The sequence below is a fragment of the Suncus etruscus genome, chromosome 1, assembly GCF_024139225.1.
Source record: "Suncus etruscus isolate mSunEtr1 chromosome 1, mSunEtr1.pri.cur, whole genome shotgun sequence".
NCBI classification, from domain to species: domain Eukaryota; kingdom Metazoa; phylum Chordata; class Mammalia; order Eulipotyphla; family Soricidae; genus Suncus; species Suncus etruscus.
In genome coordinates this window covers 14136197-14160436 of record NC_064848.1, presented here as the reverse complement: position 1 = coordinate 14160436, position 24240 = coordinate 14136197, and the positions used below count along the sequence as shown (strand labels likewise).

Below are 24240 nucleotides of genomic sequence, written 5' to 3'. Positions count from 1 at the left end.
ATTTAGGGAGGCACCACCAGAGGGCAGTGTCCCTCATGCATAACACAGCCTGCCCTGCCCCTACTGACCATGCACCTGTCCCAATTTACTGTCCACTCCCATAGTCTCCCATCTCACTGGCCACCAACAGGTTACATATTGGATATGAACCCCTACAAGCACTGGGCTACTTACTGAGGACAGTTGCCCAGGGAGAGTGGAGGTGTTGTGGACATCAGGTTTGATTTTTGTCCTTAGTAAGAGAGTGGGGTGGGGGCAGTTTGCAGCCATTACTGAGACCCTACCACCACAGCACCCCATGATCACAGACACCCACAACCACAGCACCCCAGATCAGAAACACCCCCGACCACAGCACCCCAGACCACAGCACCCTGGATCACAGACATCCCTACCACAGTACCCCTGACCACAGATACTCCTGACCACAGACATCCCCAATAACAGCACCCCTATCTATCCCCCTGACCAAAGACACCCCAAACTACAGAACATCCAACCACAGCAACCTTGATCAGATACCCTAAACAAAATACACCCCCAACCACAGTACTCTTTTTTTTTTTTTTTTTGGTTTTTGGGTCACACCCAGTGGTGCTCAGGGGTTACTCCTGGCTGTCTGCTCAGAAATAGCTCCTGGCAGGCACGGGGGACCATATGGGACACCGGGATTCGAACCAACCACCTTTTGGTCCTGGATCGGCTGCTTGCAAGGCAAACACCGCTGTGCTATCTCTCGGGCCCAACCACAGTACTCTTGATCAGACATACCCGAACAGACCTCTGATATCCCTTACCCCCAACTACAGCATGCTCAAGCACACCCCTGACCAAAGATATGCCCAACCAAGACATCCCAAAATACAGTACAACCCAACCACATTTTAATCACAGAAACCCCCAACCAAAGATACCCTACTATCCTAAACTCTAAACCACAGACTCCAACCAAAGATACCCCCAACCACACATACATACATCCCCAACCATAGTACCCTCAACCACAGACACCCCAAAATAAGTACATCCCAACCAAACTATACCTCAAACTATAGTGCTGAATCACAGATACTCCTAGCCCAACCACAGATACCCCAAATCACAGAACCCCCAAATACAGTACACCCAACAACAAACAACCCAAACCCTAGACCAGATAACCCCCAATTACAGAACTTGGGATCAGGAGAAGCATTTTCCCAGGATGGCCCCAGCATAGACTAGCTGCTAGTTCTTGCTTCACAGCCATGAGAAACAGTTGAGAAGACCCTTCAGAAAATGTCTCATGGCAAAGGTGGGGGACAGACAGCATGATTTAGGGTTAGGGAGGACAGGCTAGCAGACAGGGCATGCCATTAAAAGCTGGGTCATAGCACCAGGACCCACAGCTCAGAGGCCTCAGAAGAATCTCCCTGCTCAGGGCCAGTCTCAGAGAGGGGAACATGGCAGAGGCAGGCCCAGCTACCGAGATCAGGTGCCAGGGTCCAGTGTAGACCCAGAATCTGGGGTCAGGAGACTCAGTACCTGGGGTCAGGAGATGGGGCCCAGTGTAGACCAATATCTGGGGTGAGGAGATAGCCAGGTATAGACCCAGCATGGGCAAGGTACCCTTCCTAGCCCTCCAGTCCCTGTGCACAATGCAACAGGGCTGGGTTGCCTCCTTTGTTACCTAGCACACAGCACCCTGGCCGTAAGGTGCTGGAGCTGAGTGCTTGGTGGCAGTGACCCAGTAGCCCCTGCTTGAGAATTGACCTGGCCTGACCTAAGGCAGCAAACAACCTCGTGCAGTTAGTTCTCACCCCTGTGGCCCTCATAAATTCCAGCATGTCCCCCATGAAGCAGCGGCATCCATCAGGAAAACTGGACCAAGTGGTGGGGGCACCCGGACAAGGCTAGGCTGAGATGGAGACATCTGTGGGCTCTGGGAGAGACTTCCAACACCCTAAAGTGGAGGGGGATTCAGGGTTTACCTGGAGACTTGGGTTATCTCACAATACTATGAAGACATGGATTTTGCCAGATAAGCCCATGGGGGGTCACATAGACATCCTGGGAGACATTTGGGGGGCAGAGACTACAGACTTGCCACCACTGTGGACAGGCAGGGGGTGAACAGTGGCAATGGCATCATGATAGCAGACATCTGCCCCGCTCACTCTGTCCCCTTGCTACATACACATTCTGCTTGCTGCTGCCTGTTCCCCCCCCCCCCAATCCCCTTTGCTCCTCTGTTTGCTCTTTGCCCATTTGAGCAGAGCTATTTCCTAAGCACGCTTTGAGGTTCCCACTCCAGGTGCTTCTAATAGGCACAGACAGGGTCAGACATATTCAGAAAAAAAAGAAACCACTTCAGGGGCTGGAGCAGTAGTGCAGCAGTAGGACGTTTGCCTTGCACGCGGCTAACCTAGGATGAACCGCAGTTCAACCCCTGGCGTCCCATATGGTCCCCCAAGCCAGGAGCGATTTCTGAGCGCATAGCCAGGAGTAACCCCTGAGCATCACTGAGTGTGGCCCAAACACCAAAAAAAAAAAAAAAGAAAAAAATGAAACAGGGCCGGAGAGATAGCATGGAGGTATGGCATTTGTCTTTCATGCAGAAGGTCATCGGTTCGAATCCTGGCATCCCATATGGTCCCCTGTGCCTGCCAGGGGCAATTTCTGAGCATAGAGCCAGGAGTAACCCCTGAGCACTGCCGGGTGTGACCCAAAAACCAAAAAAAAAAAAAAAATTAGAAAAGAAACCACTTCATAACAGAAATGTGAGCATGGTTCAGAACAATATAGTACAGAGGGAAGGGTGCTTGCTTTGCATGCTGCCAACCCAAATTTGATCTCTGACATCCCATATGATCTCCTGAGCACTGCCAGGAGTGATTACTGAGTGCAAGGCAGGAATATTTCTGAGCAGTGTCAGGTGTAGTCCGAAAACTAAACTAAACAAAACAAGCAAAGCAATTGTGAGTGCTCCAGTGCTGCCTTGTGTCCTAAAGATATCTGGGCAATGAAACTGGGCACCAGCAGAATAGAAACCCCCAAATACATACATAGGAGCAGTAAAGGAAATGAAGTGTGCTGTGGGCTTGGATAGACAGCAGAGATGGCTCTCAAGGCTGGGAGGGGTGATGCCCTTCATGTCCCCCATTCATTCAGGATTACATTGGCTTACCCAATTTCATTTTTGGGGAGGTTCACACCCTGCGGTGCTCAGGGGTTACTCCTGGCTCTGCACTCAGAAGTCACTCCTGGCAGGGTCAGGAAACCATATAGAATTCCGGGACTTGAACTGGGTCTGTCCTGTGTTGGCCACATGCAACGCCTTACTGCTGTGCTATCGCTCTGGCCTGGACCACCCAGTTTCTTACCATTTGGGATGAATAAGTAATAGAAAGTTCGAGACCAACAAGGGGCGCTCAGACAACCCCTTGTGTGAAATGCCCACACTTCCTCCTTCCAGCTCAGTTAGCAGCTTCCCAGGAATTGATGAACATTCTGCTCCTTCAAGAGTTTGACAGGGTTGGGGCTGGAGAGATAGCATGGAGGTAAGGCGTTTACCTTTCATGCAGAAGGTCATCGGTTCAAATCCCAGCGTCCCATATGGTCCCCCGTGCCTGCCAGGAGCAATTTCTGAGCACGGAGCCAGGAAAAACCCCTGAGCACTGCTGGGTGTGACCCAAAAACCACAAAAAAAAAAAAAAAAAAAAAAAAAAAAAAAAAAAAAAAAAAAAGAGTTTGACAGGGTTATTTGTGGAATCGGTAAGCTTGAAAGCCAGGGCAGCAATACCGATAAAAATAGATGAGTGAAACAGGAAATTCCCTTTTTTAGATGTCTACATTCAATATCTGACATTCATCCCAATGGCAGAAACAATGCCAAAGTTGAAAAAAAAAAAGCCAAACAACCCCCAAACCACTTGTGTCTGCTTTGAGAAATGCAACGTCATGAACTTAATAAACCTCCAGTAAGAAAATCAACCCTCCTCAAAGCTACGTTCAAAACAGGCTCAATGTTAACATTCAAATCAAAGCCTTGTAAGGACCAAGATTTCACTACAATGGTCAGTGGCTCAGATAATAACAGGTCCCAGGGTGTATGGGCAGTTTCCCGTGGGATTCTCTGCACTAAACACCATCAAAGGGATCATCTAGTCTAATCCTTCAAATGCCGATTCGAGTGTCAGCTCAAATATCGGGGAAGCGAGACACAGAGGGAGCAAGTAATTGGTCAGGGTTGCACAGCTAACTGAGAGCAGAGTAGATTTAAGTCTGGGCCTGATCTCTTTGGCATCTCTTCCCAGTGACTCTGCAGAGTTTAAATGCAATAGGCTCGGGATATGAAGGAACAGTGGAGACACCCCCTGCTTCAGCACACTGCTGTGGGGATATGCAAAATCGTAAAGGAAAGGGCCACCACACCACACCACACTACACGGCTGTATGAACAGAGGTAAGTAAAACGTGGCTTGTTCTATCGCAAAGCCCAGGAGTAGTGGCACGGATCCCATTTAAGACACTGGATTCTTTTTCAGCAACATCAATTGCAAATTAAGCCCCAGCAAAAAATAAAAACCTGAACGTTACCAAGTAAAGGCGTGTGAATAATAAAGAGGGACCCAGACTTTTAGGCTAGGGGGGTAGTTAACACAAACATTAGCTTCCAGCAATGCTGCACATTCAGCACACACAGACACACAAGACACACTCGCGCGTGGGCGCATAGACACTCTCTGGCCCATCCTCAGTCAGACTGGCCCGGTACCCTTACGTGGGCGTACCTCTAAGGGAATAGAGCTAGCACATGTATGCCCTGTGGCTTTATTCCATGGATCCTCTGGGTCTGAGAAATCTTTAACTAAATCATGGAGGGGCAGCGACAGTGCCGGTGGTACCTTTACCTTGCCTCCAGCTGCCAAACACCTCAAAGTTGCCTCGGCCTCACCCCCCTGGATTCCTCTCCGAGCAAGCACCCTGCAGGCGACAAGCACTCCAGCCTCAGACATCGATCCACATCGCCCAGCAGGATCTGGGTGAAAGCATCTCGGATCAGGCTGCACCTTCATTCCTCCTGGCATGCAAGGCACACAGCTCGGACCAGGCCGCAGGTGAGTGAGCGCAGAGGGAGGGCTCCCCAAGAAAAGGGACGCAGCCAGAGCAGGCGGGGAGCAGCAAGGTGTTGGGGGGCCCCCCGGTTGTTTGAATTCACAGGGCGGTGGCTTTTCCTGGGAACTTTTCCCTTTGGGGCTAGACACACCCTGCCCGGCTTTGCATCGCCCCTGCGGGCCTCTAGCTCTCCAGGCCGGCCAGCCGGAGAGGGGGAACCTCTGGGGATGGCACTGGCCACCGAGATCGGCAGGGCTGCTCCGAGTCGGGTCGAGTGGAGTCGGGCTCGGGAGGACAAAAGGGCTGCAGGCGGGTGTCGGGTGCCCGTGTCCGTGCAGCACTCACCTTCCTCGGGGTCCAGTTTCTCCAGCATGCCGGCTTCTGCGGGTCCCGGGGCCGCCAGCGCCGCCTGAAGAACAGGAGGACAGGGGTCAGCATGCGCCCGCGCGGGGCGGGGACTTGGGGAGCCGGCGGGGTCCCCCTCCCCACGACTAGGATCGGGAGTGGGGGAGCCCGGGGCGGGGACTCGGGGCGCCGGCGTGGGGGCCCCCCTGAGCGGGACTGGGGAGCCCAGAGCGCAAGCAGGCGGGCGCGGCACCGCGAGAGGAGGAGCCTGGCCGGCCGGGGCCTATCAAGGGGGCTCCCCAGGAACCGGGCCTGGCGGCGAGCTGGGTGCAGGGTCGGCTCGGGACACCCCTCGAGCCGTGGTCCCCCCCCTGTCCTGCCCCGATCTCAGCCCCCGATCGTCGAACCCCATTGCATGCAGCGCCCAGCACCCCGGACCTGCGCAGGTGTGGGCTCCCGGGCAAGGGGGGACCCGTGTGGCTGGTTGGAGGGACCCCCACGGGGAGACCTTGCGTTTCCCGGAGAAGATGGGAGCTTGGGGCCCCTCCCCGCCCACTCGCCCACTCCACCCCAACGGGTGGATCGTGAGTTCTGCTCACAGATCTACCAGCCACGGAACTCGGCACTTGGCATTTTCTTTTTGGGCATGTCTTGCCCAAAGCTCCATCGTGTCCAAGTCTGGCTGGCCCTGGCCACCATGGTCACCAGGGCGCAAGAAGCCCCTGTCTGGGCCGGGGTTTCAGGGAAGGAGAAGGACAGGCCCAGGGACAGGTGCTCCACCCCGCAGGGTGCAGGGAAGGGAAGTGGGGGAGAGGCCCCAGACAATCACCTGGGGCCCCAGGCTCACAGCAGAGTGCTGGGGCGCTGATAAGGAAGGAGAGCAGCTCCCTGCCAGACCCGAGGAGAAGGGTCCCAATGCAGAGAAGAATTTGGTTCCCTCACTCACTCTGGGCTGGCCTGGAGGGGGAAGTACTGACATGCTGTTTGCTTTTCCTTTTTTGCTCCATCATTGCAGTGAACCAAGAATCTCTTGGGTCTTAAGCTTCGCCTTCAAAACGCAATAAGGGTGGAGTCTGAGCCATCGTGCAGCTGAGAGAGAAAATCTGCCTTGCATGCTGCCGACCTAAGGGTTCAGTCCCCTGCAATCCGGGCAATCCAGGGAGCCCACTAGAAGTGACCTCTGTGGTCAGGTGTGGCCCCAAAAGCTAAACAACAACAACAACAACAAAATCCAAAAGGGGTGGGAGTGGGCGGATAACGGCATGATGGATAGAAAAACGAAGATAAAAAGGTTTGAGTAAGGCATTTGGTGGACAAAAAAACCCTGATGTAAGATATTCCTTCTATGAATCTGGGCTCATGTAGGATCATGGATGAGAGAGAGAGAGAGAGAGAGAGAGAGAGAGAGAGAGAGAGAGAGAGAGAGAGAGAGAGAGAGAGAGAGAGAGAGAGAGAAAGAGAGAGACAGACAGACAGACAGAGAGAGAGAGACAAAGACAGAGAGAGATAGAGACAGAGAGAGAGGGGAGAGAGAGACAGAGAGATAGAGATAGAGATAGAGAGAGAGAGAGAGAGAGAGAGAGAGAGAGAGAGAGAGAGAGAGAGAGAGAGAGAGAGAGAGAGAGAGAGAGAGGGCTCAATGGGCTAAGCACATGTTTTGCATAGAGGAGACAGATTCAATCCCCTGAATACAGACAGAAAACAACACAGGGCCCTGCACCAAATTGGGAGTCAGCCCTGCACACTGCCAGCTATGATTTCCCCCAAACCAATAAATGTGTAAAACGTGAAACAATGACTCACTCTCTACCTTGGAGATTGACCTGCATTTCACCCTGAGAATGTGAACACTCTGCTTTTCCTTCAGGAGAAGCCCGTGTTTTCTTCTAAACACTAGTCTTTCTTTTCTCTCCCCTCCTATTTCTCTAAGCAAATTTCTCTAAATTATTTTACCTGAACCCCCCCCAATAGTAAAACAGTAACATGCTTAGGGGAGATAAAAGGAGATAAAACTGCATTTATTCTTAAGCAAAGAGACGATTTCCAAAGGAAAAATTAATAAGTCAATCACTTAACAGACTTATATGAGCTGCTGTGACTTGCAAGTCATTGAGCCAGCAAATAATAAATCTGGGATCTATAAAGATTATTTTTTGGTTTGTTTTGTCATACCTAACTATACTCGGTTACTCCTGGCTCTGTGCTCAGAATTTCTCTTGGCAGTTCTTGAGGGGCATATGGGTTACCAGGGATCAAACTCAGGTCATCCACATGCAAGGCAAGATCCTACTACTATATAATCTTTCCAGCCCCTCTATAAAAATTATTTAAAAGAAAAGTGCAGTTAGAACAAGGGTAACTGACACGAGGAGACATTAACCATAAAAATTAAAGAGATTGGGGGGGGGGGGCTGGAGAGATAGCATGGAGGTTGGGTGTTTGCCTTGCATGTAGAAGGACTGTGGTTCGAATCCGGCATCCCATATGGTCCCAAGTCTGCCAGGAGCGATTTCTGAGCGTAGAGGCAGGACTAACCCCTGAGCACTGCCGGGTGTGAGCCAAAAACAGAAACAAACAAACAAACAAACAAAAATATTATAGAGATGGGAACACAAAATAGACAGGTCAAGACTGGAGCCTGGCCCAAGTCAAGTCCCAGGCTTGATCCCAGCAGGAAGTGATCACTCAAGCACTGTTGGGGATGTCCCCCAAACCCACCTCACCACCACTAATTAAAAAAAACACTATGCAGGTGTTCAACACCATCAGCTCCATGGGGAATGAACCCAGAAAAATCATAACAAACCTTCCCTGCACACTGACACCACATCCATACCCATCCACCTTATTCTTCCCTGCATCCACTTGCATTCTTCCCTGGTTTACATAGAAACCAGGCATTAGCCATCACAGCCTCATCTGTGAGCCCAAACCAGAATCAGCAAATGTTTTTTGTTTTTTTTTTTTTGGGGGGGGGCAGGCAAACAGGACTCATCTCATGCAAGATATAGAGGCATAAACTTCCTGTTGAGGCCTAAAACCATAGGAATAAAATGTCCAATAATTTGGTTATGTCACAGAGCTGACCTCAGAGGTGACCTGCCTAATTCCATCTCTGTAATGTTTGAAATGGAGCTAAGTGAATACCAGGTCAAGGATGAATTTGCAAGACTGGGGCCTATCTCAGGGCCTATCTCTTGCTGTATTTCTCCCACAGGTCAAGCCACACTAATGTGGTGTGGCAGAAACAAGAATGTGGGTTCATAAAATCTTTCTCGATCCATGACTCACATACCATGGAGAACATTTAAGGTTTTTAGTATTTTCTTGGGGATGTGACCATTAGTGGGGTTGATTTTTCATTTTCATCATCTCAAAGCCATATACTGTCACTTCTTCAAGAACCCTTACAGCCCTCAGCAACCTCTGGTCTCTCTCTTAAAATGTCCTGTTCTTAGAGATAGAATCATATAAAATGAAATGATGCTTCTTTCACTCAGAGTACCATTCCCAAGGTTTGTCCACATGTCAGTGCTTTGTTCAGTCCCATCATGGCCGTGATCATCCCAAGACAGACATTCTGACCATCTGCTTTTTTTGCTCTTGTGAGCGTCACTGACCACTACTTTCATGGATTCGGGCTCGGATAGACACATGGTCTCATTCTCCCAAGTTGAGAATTGGGGATAGAGAGCTGTTCATATGGTAGTTCTCTTGAAAGTTTCTGGAAAACTGCCCAATTTTCACCTTGGTTGCTTCTTTTTTACATTCCCCCCCAGCAAAGTCATTACCACTGATAATGAGAAAGATGAACAGGAGAGCTCTGTGTGATTCCCTGAGAGACTCTGATTCTACCGTCAACACTAAATGCAAAGAGGAATTTAAAAAAGTTAGGTATTGGTCTAGAGAGATAGTACAGGGATTTAGTCTTGCATACATCTGAACCCCCAATTCCATCTTTGGCACCACATAGGGTTCCCTAAGTAACTGTAGGGGTGGTCCTTGAGCATAGAACTCAAGAGTAATCTTTGAGCACTGTTGGATATGTCTCCAAAACAGAAGTAGGCTGGTAACTAGAAGGTGTGCTAATCCCCCTTATTTTATTTTATTGTTTTTTAGTTTTTAGTTTTTGTGCTACACCTGGTGGTACTCAAGGGTTACTCCTGGATCTACACTCAGGAATTACCCCTGGTGGTACTCAGGGGATCATATGGGATGTCGGAGATAGAACTCTGATCAGAGGGGCCGGGAAGGTGGCGCCAGAGGTAAGGTGTCTGCCTTACAAGTGCTAGCCAAGGAACGGACTGCGGTTCGATCCCCCGGCGTCCCATATGGTCCCCCCAAGCCAGGGGCGATTTCTGAGCACATAGCCAGGAGTAACCCCTGAGCGTCAAACGGGTGTGGCCCAAAAACCAAAAAAAAAAAAAAAAAAAAAAAAAAGAACTCTGATCAGCTGCATGCAAGGCAAACACCTTACCCACAGTACTATCATTCTAGCCCCCATCCTAATTTTAAAGACTACATTGTAATTTCTTGCAGTAATTTTGGTGTAATTTTAAAGAGAGATATCTCATTGGTGTTTCCTTTTTGCACTGAGGTTGAAAAAAGGTTCACCTTGCCTTTTAAAAACAGTCATTTTTTGGGTCAGACAGATAGCACAGGGTAGGGCATTTGCCTTGTAAGCAGCTGATCCAGGACGGATGGTGGTTCGAATCCTGGCACCTCATATAGTCCCTGGAGCCTGCCAGGAGATATTTCTGAGAGCAGAACCAGGGGTAACCCCTGAGCACTGCCTGGTGTCACCCACCTCCACCACCACCCCCCCCCCCCGCAAAAAATAAAAAGTCTTTTTTGTTTGTTTATGTGCCATACCTGGGCAGTGCTCAGGGCTTACTCTTGGCTCTGCACTCAGAGGTTACTCCTGACTCTGTGCTCAGTAATCACTCCTGGCAATGCTTGGGGAACTATATAGGGATTGAACCTGGTCAGCAGCATACAAGGCAACTGTACATACCCACTGTGCTTTTTCTGGCCCTTAAAAATACAGACAAATATTGTGAAAAATAAATGGGCCTCAGATACCGGGTTAAGTGGCTCCTGAGAGAGTGAGCATCTCAAGTTCCTGTGTGTACTCAGTCAAAGCATGTTTTTCATGTGTTGAATGTAGGATGGAGGGCCAATGCAGTGACAAATGTGTTTTGCTTATATCTTCCAAAGTCGGGCATGCTGGTACCCCAGCAGCAGTCTCCATCAGATTACCACCTCCCCAACAACAGACTGCCTCCTGACACTTTTATTAGAATTTTTCTACAGAAAAAAAAAAAGGGCCGGAGCGGTGGCGCAAGTGACAGGGTGTTTGCCTTGCCTAACCTAGGACGGACAGCAGTTCGATCCCCCGGTATCCCATACGGTCCCCAAGCCAGGAGCGATTTCTGAGCGCATAGCCAGGAGTAACCCCTGAGTGTCAACGGATGTGGCCCAAAAACCAAAGGGAAAAAAAAGAAAATTAAATCAGTCCATCAAAACTAGTCATTAACTATGGAAATCTCTAAAAAAAAAAAAAATTGGAATAGAGCCTTCCAAATAACCCAGAAATACTATTTGTTTGCCATCTATCCCTTAAACCAGTGGTCCTCAAACTACTGCCCACGGGCCACATATTGTAATTGTTCCCATTTTGTTTCTTCACTTCAAAATAAGATATATGCAGTGTGCATTGGAATTTGTTCACAGTTTTTGTTTTTGCTATAGTCTGGCCCTCTAATGGTCTGAGGGACAGTGAACTGGTCCCGTTTAAAAAGTTTGAGGACCACCACCTTAAACAAAGACATTAGTTTGAAAGGATGTGTGGACACCTGTGTTTATCACCACACTTAGAACAATAGCCAAAATATGGAAATGCCCAACTATAGATGAATGGATCAAGAAGGCATGGTCTATACAACAGCATATTATGTAACTCTAAGAAGGAACAAAATCATGCAATTTGCAGCAACACAGATGGAAGCAGAGGCTCTCATGGTGAGTGAAGTCAGTCAGAAAGAAAGGGATAGATCCAGAATCATCTCTCATATGAGGACTTAAAGATACACAGCAAAGGAGCAGTGAAAGGCCAAAGGCAACACAATGGGAGAACTGATCCACACAACTGAGTTATTGGTGGTTGGTGGTTTGAAGTGGGATACTGAGGTGCTTGAGGAGGGAAGGGGCGCACTGGTTATGGGTGGGTGTTAGAATTATGTGCATGAGAAACCATCATTAACAGCAAACCAGACGTTTAATCAAACTGAAATGGAAAAGGTAAATAACCTGTGTAAATTGCCCAATATCTTAAAAAGAAATAAGGGTCTGATAGTACAGTGGGTGGATAAGGAATTTGCATGTGGCTGACCTGACCCTTGAGCTCAGAGTCAGGAAAAAGCCCCAAGCATGCCAGATGTGGCCCAAAAGAGAAAAGGAAGGAAGGAAGGAAGGAAGGAAGGAAGGAAGGAAGGAAGGAAGGAAGGAAGGAAGGAAGGAAGGAAGGAAGGAGGAAGGAAGGAAGGAAGGAAGGAAGGAAGGAAGGAAGGGAGGGAGGGAGGGAGGGAGGGAGGGAGGGAGGGAGGGAGGAAGGAAGGGAGGGAGGGAGAGAAAAAAAGAGAAAGAGAGAAGGAAAGAAAGAAAAAGAAAGGAAGGAAAGAAAGAAGAAAAGAAAGGAGGAAAAGAAAAGAAAAAAAAGAAATCTGGCATGAGGCTGAGTGGTGGATGGAACCCCCTAGATGTTGCTTCTACGCAAAGTAGTGGGGGCTAAGATGACCTAAGTGGGGGGTCTAAACTTGCCCTAACCCAGGTAGGGCCCCTGGAATGTTTTTGCACCTCATTGTACTGATAAACAAGTTTTTAAGTTGCAAGTAAAATGTGTCAAACTTAAAAAAAGAAAGAAAGAAAAAAGAAAGACAACGCTAACTCTCCTGGCACACTGAGTGTGTCCTCTGGCTTCAACCCTTGCCTCTTCTCCAGCCCAAGGCCCAAGTCTGGAGCCCACGGCCTCTTCAGGCTTGCTGGATGGTCACTCTCTTCTGCCAGTCTTTCCTTGTCCACTTGCCCGCCTGGAGCTGCCCCGACCTTTGGTGAACAGAGAAATTCTTGTTCGGCCTCTGAGGAAATGCAGGAATTTCCTGCATGCGCCACCTCTGCCACAAGCAGGGCTTAGCTGCTCTTCTCTCTAGCTGGTGCCACCCGATACTAGGCAACAGGCACTGGCCCTGCTCTGATCTCTCTCCCTTCCCCTCCTCTCAGCAGCTGTTATCCATTCGAAATTGGGTGTGTAGAACATGGTTTGTCTCTGCCAGAAACTTCTCTTTCTTTGGCCAAGGTGTGTGGGGTGACCACAGGGTCCTGTACTACAAGCACTCACCCCCCTTTTCCCTCTAAGTCATCTCCTGTTAACCCACATACTTGGATTGGGCACTCAGCACACGCAACTTCTCTACGTCTCTTCTAAATCCCATCAACTCTTGGAAAGGAATGGAGGACTTTGACCATTGGTGCATGGCCTCTGCCTTTGCACAGAGAGTACATTCAAACAATACTGAGGTAAAATGTATTGTTCATTATTAGTGAATCAATGAAAAGTGAGGTGGGCAAAAAGTCACCTTTTACAACTTAAATGGGCTGAAAGATTCTTTCAGGTCATTTGCTTTTGCTTCTCTGAGACTTACTTCAACTTAGAAATGACTTTACCCACATTCCCTTGAATGTCAGAAAAGACTCCAGGAAGAAGAGCTGCAAACATTAGGGTTGAAGCAGACCCTGAGGCTTGTGTAGAGGCTGCTCCAGCCAGTCCTTCTGGTTTGCAAGTGGGCAGGAGCTTGGCTGCAGACAATTGGATGGCTTTGAAGTTTGATTAAAACTGAAAATGGAACATTTCAAACCAGAGCTCTTCATTCTTCAGCCTAATTTGAATCACTATATTCAGGTAAAAGATTTGACAGACATTTTTCCACATAATTAATCTGGATGCTCTAAAGTCTAGTCCTTCCTAACATTTATTTAGGATTTCATTTGAAGAGCATTTACCCCATAGACGGCCAATTTCTATAACTCAAATCAGCAGAAAACCTCCTTTAAAGGGATTGTTATTCAAAAAGCCATGAAGAAAATGCACTAAGCCTAACCAAGAAAATGCACTAAGCCTAACCACCCCCCCCCCCTTTTTTTTAAACCTAGATTCTCTCTTCTAATTCTAAAGCTTCCCCAAAGTAGACAATGTGAAGATTTTGAAGACAGGCATTCAGCAAATATTTAACATTTGCTCCATGCCAGGGACACATTTAGGTGTGTCCACGAAATATCTGCAGTGATTAGAAACGGGCATGAGAGGCATAAAGGTGAAAATGTGTGGCCTTGGAGCTCAGGGGAAGGAAGACTCTTAAATACCACTTCTCTGAAATTCAAGAATTGTCAGGGCCCAAAAGATGCTTTCTCTTACCATCCACAAATTAGTTCAAATCTGTGAATTGGGGCTGATCAAATGTTTTTGTTTGTTAGTTTTCAACTTTGGGCTACATCCAGTAGTGTTCAAGAGTTTACTCCTGGTTCTGTGCTCAGAGATCACTCCCAGGACTTCATATAGGATGTTGGATTGAAACAGGGCAGTCACATGCAAGGCACTCTCACTGCTTGATATCTCTCAGGCCTCTACAAATATATTCTTACAAGATCTGTATTCAACAGGACTTGGAAGCTAAACCATATTCTAGTATATCAACAATCCTTCTGGTTCTGTAACACTTTGCATGTAAGAAATAAGCATTGCCTGGTGAGTCTTCTCATTCTGCATACACCAATTCACTGGGTTTGCAGTTCTATTATAAAACAGTATAAAAATGATGTAAAATCACAAGGAAGTGCTCTGTCCCTGTTCTCTACACCTCATCCTTCTGGCTTATTCATTAACCCCTTCCAGAACAGTCCACTATGAACAGTTTTAGCCCTCCCAACACCCTGTTCCTTCATGTATGACTTTCCCTTGGCCATAATCCATGAAGGGATATAGATGGCCAGAATACCTGAGTGCCGTTTCTGTGTCGTTCTGCCCTATGCAGAGTGATCAAAAGCACTTAGAATCAGAGCACTGCAGTGTGTGTGTGTGTGTGTGTGTGTGTGTGTGTGTGTGTGTTCCAAGATCGAATCTGGGTTGTTGTTTTTCAAGGCTAACACCCTAGCTGCAGTACTCTCTCTCTGGCCACAGGATTGACTGTTAAATGGACTAGTTCCCAAATTGGGGGCCTGGTAGATAGCTAAAGGGTTGGAGCACAGTCTTCGAAGGGCAAAACCTGGAACAATCCCTGAACACTGAGCTGGACATGGACCCCAAACCAACCAATCAATGAAATGTTCATGAGCAGGATGTCATATCCCTCATTCAAAGCAACCAAGCAACAATTCAGGCAACAACACAACAAAGGGATCTGGGGATTTTTCTGCAGTTGTGACAGGAATGCCTTCCCTTTCCCAAGTGTACATTTGGCTGGATTTCATGGTCTCTGTCCAGGCAACACCTGGCCTAAGTGTCTTGGTGGCAGCAACTTTGGGCTGTGAAACCAGACCTTTAGACCATAAGGCAAAGAGTCCTCGATACCTCTTCTCAGGACAGCCAGAATTACCCTAATAGACAATGGCGCACTGTCTCTGTAGGATAACATCCATCTATCAGCCCAAGACAAAGAAAGGCCTTCCTCCTTCCTTCAACCTCTTCCTTTGATATGTAAAAGCCCATGGATAGGAACTTTTGTGCCTCTCTCAATCTTCCCCCTCCTGGGATTGGGATTTAGTTTAATAAAGAAAGAGGAGCTCTGGCTTTTGGCTCAGGCCTAGAGCAATTCTTTCCTGACTGGCTTAGTTTATTATTTTTTTTTTGCTAATACCCTGCTTCTTCAGACCCGACTACCCAAAGGGGTAAGAAACACAGCATGTGGGGGTGAGCTCACAACTCATGTTTTGTTTTCTTTTGTTTTTGTTTTTATTTTTGCTCCAGACCCAACTTGTGGATTTTTATTTTACTGTCCCATCATGTTAGATAAGCAAATATTATTAAATTTCTCAGTTGTGCTTTCCACCCTGGTGGAAATAGATGCATACAAGTCCCCTTGGGGCTCAAGGATTTAAGAGCACAAAAGGAAGGAGCAACACATTAGAGTCTGAATGACATAGCAGAGACCAGGAAGTTGAGCTAATGGAGGCTCCGGCTGCTTGCCTGCACATAACATTCCTTTCCTTCTCCAGAGAGAAAATCCATCACAACAGCAGAGCCCAGAATGACAGCAGAGCCCAGAATGGCTGGTCTGAAAGTGTATGATCTTTTTGAAACCTTGTTTTCTTTATCTCATCCAAGAGCATGCACCACCTTTTCATTGTCAAAGGGTAACCAGGAATTTAGTGGGTTGAAACAAAAGTTTTGGTATTTTTTTTTTTTTTTTTTTGGTTTTTGGGCCACACCCGGCAGTGCTCAGGGGTTACTCCTGGCTGTCTGCTCAGAAATAGCTCCTGGCAGGCACGGGGGACCATATGGGACACCGGGATTTGAACCAACCACCTTTGGTCCTGGATCGGCTGCTTGCAAGGCAAACACCGCTGTGCTATCTCTCCGGGCCCAAGTTTTGGTATTTTTATGGGAGTTTTTTTTTTTTCTAAATTGTTTTCAGCATAGACATTTAAAATTTTTTGGGCCACACCCAGCAGCACTCAGCATTACTCCAGGCTCTGTGCTCAGAAATGGTTCCTGGCAGGCACCTAGGGACCATATGGGATGCCAGGATTCGAACTGCCATTGTGCATCAGTCCTGAATTGGTTGCGTGTAAGGCAAACCCCCCACCGCTATGCTATCTCTTCAGTCCTGGCATTTTAATATTTATTTGTATGGGTGCCACACTTCTTGTCATATGGTCTGTTTCTTGAGTTGCTCTCCAACCCCTCAGCATAGTTTTTAAGGTATTTATGCTATCTTAGTGCTGAGCTCTTAGCTGGAATCACTTCAGTAACAACTGTGAGTGTGTTCCTGATGATACAGAGAACAAGTCCGGTTTACATAAACCCACCCATCACCATCCAAACTGTGCAACCTCAAATCCCACGGTCCTCACTGTACTTAGCAAATGGCATTCAATGGGCCAGGAGAGGAGATTTGGAAATAATTATTTTGTTTGTTTTTGGGCCACACCCGGCAGTGTTCAGAGTTTACTTCTGGCTCTGTGCTCAATGAGCACTCCTTGTAGTGCTTGGAGGATTCCTATTTGATGCTGAGAACCAGATATAAGTTGGCCCTATGCAAGGCAAGAGCCTTCTCTGCAGGAATATCTCTCCAGCACCAAACTTGGAAATTCTTAATCTCATGTGCTTTATATTTAGGAGAACTTACCCCTCAAGATAAACTCCATCCGATTATTTCCTATACTTACATGTATACAAGTATTTAATATATAGATTACTTATATTGTTACTTATATCATATTTGTAAATATACACAAAATATTTATAATAGAAATCTGTCATTTTTGTTCTTAGAAAGTGACTGAATTTTGTTTAAAGGGGTATATAGAATTTAATTTATAGAGGATATACATTTTACTTGTTCTAGGGCCAGAGAGTGAGTTCAAAGGACTGAGCATGTGTGTTTCATGTAGGAGGCTCTGAGTGCCATCCCTGGCATGACATGGTCCCCTTAGCATGGACCCAGGAGTGACCCCAAGCACTGCTAGGTGTGGCTCAAAATTTTTTTAGAAACAAGTTTAAGCCCAGGCTGGGGCAATAGTAGGGCTGTACTTGCTCATAAATTGCCTTGCTCATGACTGACCCATTCGATCCCCAGCATCCCATATGGCTCCTTCCCACCCACCCTGACAACTTCCAGGAGTGATTCCTGAGTGAAGAGGCAGGAGTAACCCCTGAGAACTGTCAGGTGTGGCCCTAAAACAAAAACAAAATTAAAACAATTTTAAAGTCATTTTATGTTATAACTATTAGCATCATTTATATATATTAAACCAAAGTGTTTCCAAATGAAACTTTTTTATTTTTAGGTCACACCCGGCAGCGCTCAGGAGTTACTCCTGACTCTATGCTCAAAAATTGCCTCTGGCAGGCACGGGGGACCATATGGGATATTGGGGATCAAATCTGGGTCTGTTCCAGGTCGGCAGCATGTAAGGCAAATGATCTACTATGCTATCACTCCAGACCCTGCATTGAGGCTTTCTTAAACTGTTTTGAGCCAAATAAAGCAATCATAAGAAACAGTGCACCAGCTCAGGCTACAGCTCTACAGGGATGATGGTCTTTCCTCCCTGTTAACAACACATGTGTTTCATGTGCACCATAAGCTCTCAGCGAGCCAGTCCTATCATCCCTTCTGGAATGTCCTTGCCCCCAGATGCACCTACTTAGGCTTGAGCAGAGTGTCTCTTTAATGCCTGTTGGGAAATGACCTTGTACTTTATCATAAATCTATCAAAGATCATTTCTGTTTACCTCTGAAAATGTGAGGCTCACATGGGGCAGTTGTTCCTTGTGACAATGTCAGTATTCAAAGCCTGATGCAATGGTAATGCCATTCTTCACACCCAAGAGGGTTGTACACAAACCACACACCCATCCCTCCCCAGCAATGTGGCTATGTGCTTTTTTTTTTTTTTTGGAGGGGGTAAAATGAATGGAATGAAATCCTCTCTCATGACGACATTCCCAAGATGCCAAGTGGAAATGCCCCCCAAGTCTTGACTTGAATCTGACACAATGCAAGTCTCCTGTGAGGTTTGTCTTTTCTGGGGGCTGGCACCCCACTCAGTGGCCATCTGGACCCTTCCTCAGGGTCGTTGGGCACAGGCCAGTATCGTGACACAATGGAGAGCACTGGGTGTGCTGCTGTTGGTGAGAGCAGCCCCAAATTTACCCTGTAGAAGGGGACACAGACTACTGTCCCCCAGAATGAGGCAGCTAGGTTGGGTTATTTTTATTTTGTTTTGTTTTGTTTTTGGGTCACACCCAGCATCGCTCAGGGTGTTACTCCTGGCTCTACACTCAGAAATTGCTCCTGGCAGGCTCGGGGGACCATATGAAATGCCAGGATTCAAACCACTGTCCTTCTGCATGCAAGGCAAATGCCCTACCTCCATGCTATCTCTCTGGCCCCGGGTTATTTTTTTGGCTGTTCTACTTCCTGAGGCAAGTTCCAGAAAACTTCACCACAGGTTTCTCTGTCCATGGCCATGTGAGGGGGAGCCCAGGTCACTGCTGTCCATGATAGCTCCCATTCCTTCATAGAGGCTGCCTGGCTCCCCAGACATGTACCCCAGAAGTGCCTGGTCTGAAGCTGCATTAGGTAAATAGAAACCTATGGTAACTATTGGTCAGCTGTGGCTCTTGTTCTAGAACTTTCTGTGGGTCAGGATCACAGCTAAGGGGTGTGGTTCTAAGGCAGTGGACTGGGCTTTCTCCCTGAGCAATATTAAACATCCATACTAGCTGCTTAGTAACCAGTTCAAGCAGAAGGAACAGGGGTCCCTTATGGAAGAAAAGGATTTCAAGATGTCTGCAAGAGATCAGGGAAATGAAAAAGGCTTTTACTGGGCACAGACCAGTGTCTTGCGACTATCTTGCCTCTGGGAAACTGCATGTCTTAGTTTCCCCAATCTATCAGGATAGTTCTGGCATCACCGGTGTGGAAGGAATAGGCAACATCACTTGCCAGAGCATTTGAAAAAAACTGAAGGAACTGGACCCCGTGGCCTATACCTCATTCATGTGAGGCTCTCTCAAGCCCAGAGTCCCTGTTGGGAGAATACCACTCACCTGGTTTCTGAGAGTTGGTGATCAATATTCCTCAGCTAAAATTAAGGCCACATATCTAGTCACTCAGGGGAAGCTGAATCTGCCCCAGGCTGGTCCCACAGAATTTGGCTCCTCCCCGCTGCCCTCATCCCACCTCCTACCTTAGATACCTTCTATCAGTTCAGTGGGGGCTGCAGACCTGACATCTACTCTGCTCCATTAAGAAGGACAGGACAATGAAACCTCCTGCCTGCAGCTTGGAGAGACACCAAACTGAAGACCTCGGGCATTTTCACAAGGAAGTGGCCAGGAGGATGTCAGAACCTTAATGCCCTTATCAAGCTAAACTGTCCACCGGCCTCCTATGTTGGGAGTGGCTGCAGTGGACAAACCTCACTTTGTCCACATGATTCACAAACCTGAGAGATCTCTTGGTGTCCTTGGAAACCCCTGGGGTTCTCATCCAGTCAGGAGCCCTGGGCCACTGAGAGTTCACAAGATGGCGGTGAGAAAGTCCACCAGCTGCAAGCTGCACTCCAGCGACACCTCTAAGTCTTCAACCACATCTCCTAGGATTGGGCTGTTAATCTGAGGAGAGCCATGCCGGAGTGTTGGCCCATCGAGTATGGCCCTGCGGGTCTCAACATTGCCGGGTCAAAGTAACACTAGCATTGCCCCCACTTGGCCATTTGGGATTAGGAGGTCTCTCTGGGGCCAGGAATGACTAGGAGGTGTCCCTGGGTTCTGTGAGGGTGGTGCCCCAGAGTTAGTAACAAGCTGCCTCTTCACTCTAACTTACTTTGGATTCACAAAATAATTTATACTTTGTGCTTGCCCTGGCTACCCAGCCCTGCTCTTCAGCATCTCCTGCTGCCTGGTCTCACCTTAAACTGGCATAGGAGCAAAGTCAGTGCCCAAAGCAGACATATATCATGTCACAACACTGGCTCTAAAGTCCCAAAGATCAGACCATTAATTTTTTGTTTGTTTGTTTGTTTTGGAGCCACACCCAGCAGCGCTCAGGGGTTACTCCTGGCTATCTGTTCAGAAATAGCTCCTGGCAGGCTCAGGGGACCATATGGGACACCGGGATTCGAATCAACCAGTTTAGGTCCTGGGTCGGCTACTTGCAAGGCAAATGCCGCTGTAATATCTCTCCAGCCCCTTAATTTTCCCTTTTGCTTTTCAAACAGTACTCAGGGCCACTCCTAGTGATAACTGGGTAAAAGGCACAGAATGCACTATTCACCTTCTTAACTGGTTTTATTTGTTATAACAACAACCTGATTTTCCTTGGGGGACATCAGTGCTATGGATTGTAAGATGACACCCAGCTATTAACCCAAAACAAAGGTGTTCCCTCATCTTTCTCTTTCCCATAAATCTCTCTTTCAATTTGTAAAAGCCTACCTGGATTACTCTTGACCTTCCCACTTCTGGTGATGAGAATTGGTTTAATAAAGAAAGAGCGGAAAAAAGCAGACTCCAATTACTCTCTCAGAACTGGCTTGGTTTGTGAATCTTTCGTCAGTACCCTGCTTCTTCAGATTACGCTGTGCCTCGGGTGATCTCACAAACCATGGGGTCTTATTTTACAGTGGATGAAACCAGGGTCCCCTTTTCCAAGTACATGGTTTGGAAGCACTGAGTATGGAAGCATTGGAATGCAGAGCACTAGGATGTTTTCCTCTTGGGCCATACCCGGTAGTACTCCAATCATTCCTGGTGGTGCTCAGGGATCACTCCTGCTCTATGGACATGGAAATATTCAGGGATCACACGTGGCAGTGCTCAGGGATCACTTCTGGCTTTGTGCCCAGGGATCAGTCCTAGCAGTGCTCAGGAATCACTTCTGGGAGTATTTGAGGGAACATTTGTGGTGCTGGGAATGAAACCCAGATCAGCCACATGCAAGGCAAGTGCCCTACCTGTTGGACTATATCTCAAGCCCCAGGAATGCTATTTTTAACAGAACTAATCCAAGTAATTTGAACTAATTCTTCAAATTCTTCTCCAGATGGATCTAATTTAAAAAATTAAGTGCAATTACCTCATCACATTAAAGCAGGTTAATGGATAATGGAATGGTCTTTTCAAATGCTGGAAGAATAAGTCAAAATGTGGGCTTTTCATGGACTCTGGGTGAGGCATGCCCAGTGTGCTATGCAAAGGTGATGGTCATCTTTAATTGCCCTGCACTCAGGGAAACCCGTCTTGTGACTAAACCAACTTTTCTTCAGGACAGATGCCATTCTGGGGGCCTAGACCACAATGCCTATGGCTCTGCATGCAGCCTCCCAATAAAGAAAGAACAGGTGCTCCCCTCACTGAAGTCAGCCCTCTGAGGACTCACCTATTCATCAACGTGTGCTCTCTTTATAGATGCCAAAGGGACCTCTTAAAACTCCACCAGCCCGATAATTCCCAACACTATCTTGGACAGAGTTTGACTCATTGGGGACCTGGGGGACTCCCACAACTGAAGTTAGTACTTTTCCAAGTACCAGGAAGTTGACATACTCCAGGAATTTTCATCTAAATGCATATTGGGGCCCGAAGAGGGGAAAGAGGGAAGATGGAGGTCCCAGTTCTGCTCTGTGTCTCAGTGGGTAGCTTCACATCAGAGCTCCAGGAAAAGCTGCTGACTCTGCTTAGATGGGGGACACAGGACACGCAGGTCAGAATCTGCATGAGTTTCACTCCCCCTGTACCCCATGAAAAGGTCAGAGAAGCCCCTTTCCTGCTTCTGCTCCTGTCACCCTGATGCCTAGTTGCCCACCACTCACTGCTCACTACTGACCAGTCATCAACCACTTCCCACAGTTCACTGCCTTCAACCTACTGCCCACTGCCTACCACCCACGACTCACTGGCCCCAGTGAGCCCTATCCCCACCCACCTCTGTGATTAAATATGTTGACCTTGGCTCTCAATGCATGTTCATTCGGGCACAGCCAAGTGTGAGCCATCAGTGGCACACACAGGAGTCACCATATTCCCAAGCCCATTTTCTCCTCATGGGGAACTGGGCGTGAAAGTGAGGAGTGCACTACTTAGTAGTGTTGGCTCTGGAGGAGCCTTTCCTGGATAAGGGGGCAGAAGCAACTTGAGGGCTCTGCAACTTAAATTCCTCTATACCCTTTCAGGGCCAGAGAAATAGGACAGCAGAGAGGCTATTTGCCTCATGGCCACACCATTTCAATCCCTCAAACAAAAACAGAAACAATTCCTCCATCTGGACCCTAAAGGACCAGTCCTATCCCCCAGTACTCAGCCAGCTCTTGCCAGGTCTCTTTAACATGGGACAACTGTTCTTTCCCTTCTACCCATCTCATGCCTGGTTGGGGAAGAGGTTCACACAGCTGCTTTGGCAAGGCCACCAGCTTGGTTAACCAGACAGGAGAGCAGAGTGTTGGTGTGAATGGCAGGATGGCAAACAAACAAATAAACAAACAAGAGAAGTGATGTTGAGGAAAGGCCAGATACAAAGGCTTTCTTACAGCTTCTCAGTTCCCTGGAAAAGCACACAGTCAGTGTATAATGAATGCAGGAGAGATAACTGCTGGAGCAATGAATGCTGGGCTGCACATAGAGCTTGTTGTTAGAGCATATACCTTGCATTTGTGAGACCCCACTATTACACAGATATGATATGCATATATGTGCATGTAAGTATACATATACGCCAAGATTCAACACCTTTTCTTGGAATTTAGCTACCATAGGCCAAGAATCAATAATCCCAAATACTCAGGCCACTGCCAAGAGCCAGTCTGCCCAGCCCCCAGCTCCATGAGCCTCTTATCTGGGCTCTGCCTTCTGCCTGTCCAGAGCCTGACTGGTGACACATCTGACCACTATAGATGAGCTCTGCCCACCCATATGGGCCCAACACCTTTGTCCACACTACAGAAACCCTCTTAGCCCTCTAAGTGCCCTCCAGACCAGAGAATTGACTCCAGGTATTTGAAAATCAGCCCATCTCTGTGAGAAGCAGACTGGAGGCTGGTGCTTATTCTTCCTAGGCAGTGCTTCTGCGCATCAATACTGCATTAGGCTGTAACTTGATGCTTAAACCTGGAGATGTAATAACAAAGTTGTGTAGACAGCATCTTTGCCACTCCTGTAGGTCAGGTGGCCTAAGAACAAGTCTTTGCGAGCTTTACTATCTTGTGTTTGTTTGTTTGTTTTGGGATTATACCTGGTGATGCTAAGGCATTACTATTGGCTCTGCACTCAGGGATCACTCCTAACGGGCATGGGGGTGCTATTAGCATGCTGTGAATCAAACTTGGGTCAGCTGCATGCATCATACCTGCTGTACTGTTTTCTGGCCCCTCTATCTTTCTTTCAAGAGTAACATGGAAAGAAACTTCAAGGGGGGAGGACTCATGTCATGTCTGTGCTTGAACCCTGCACCACAAGGTATAGCCTTGGGGGTCCCCAATTACCATAGGCTCATGGTTCCCAACCATGCAGGACTGAACTGCATCAAATCCTAGACCCCAGCACAGAATTGCTGGTTTGGATGGCTGAGTCACGAGGAGAGGGGCTGGGTGACAAGGAAGCACAGGGGAAGGCAAGTCTTACACATGGTTAACTTGGTTTTAATCCCTGATAGCCCAGAGCACAAAGCCAGGAGTCAGCCCTGAGCCAGACTGAGTATAGCCCCCAAACCAGGAAAATAATCTCTGAGAGTGGTAATTTCCTGATCATTGTTTGGAAGCCCCCCAGCCACTCAAATATCAAAACTCTCACCCCATTGTGACTGCATTTGGTGACTAGAAATCACTAGGATTGAGTATAGTCTATAAATATGAGTTCTGAAGTAGGAGGGCTGTGTTTTTAAGAGAGGGCCGTGTGCCCAGAAGTGTATGCCTAGAGGGAGGTCATTGTGGAGCTAACCCAGGAAAGGGTAAAGTATCCTGATGTTTGAAGCACCCAGGCTGGGCACTCTGCCCCCACCATTTCTTCAGGCCCCAGACTAGAGA

General features: G+C 47.7%; 1 protein-coding gene across 7 annotated transcripts in view; it reads right to left on the bottom strand.

Moving 5' to 3' along the window:
* PRKAG2 (protein kinase AMP-activated non-catalytic subunit gamma 2) overlaps positions 1 to 24240 on the bottom strand; it is a 136430-nt gene that overhangs the window by 35955 nt on the left and 76235 nt on the right. For 2 of the 7 annotated variants that reach the window (XM_049777869.1, XM_049777870.1), the window contains exons 1-2: positions 6290 to 6460; positions 5443 to 5506 (exon numbers count right to left, since the gene is read on the bottom strand). In XM_049777869.1, the coding sequence (XP_049633826.1) occupies positions 5443 to 5506; positions 6290 to 6421 (196 nt within the window). In that variant the 5' untranslated portion in view covers positions 6422 to 6460. Of the gene's footprint in view, positions 1 to 5442; positions 5588 to 5730; positions 5843 to 6289; positions 6461 to 24240 lie in introns of those variants that run through there. The other 5 variants (XM_049777866.1, XM_049777868.1, XM_049777873.1 and 2 more) reach the window with 4 other exon arrangements.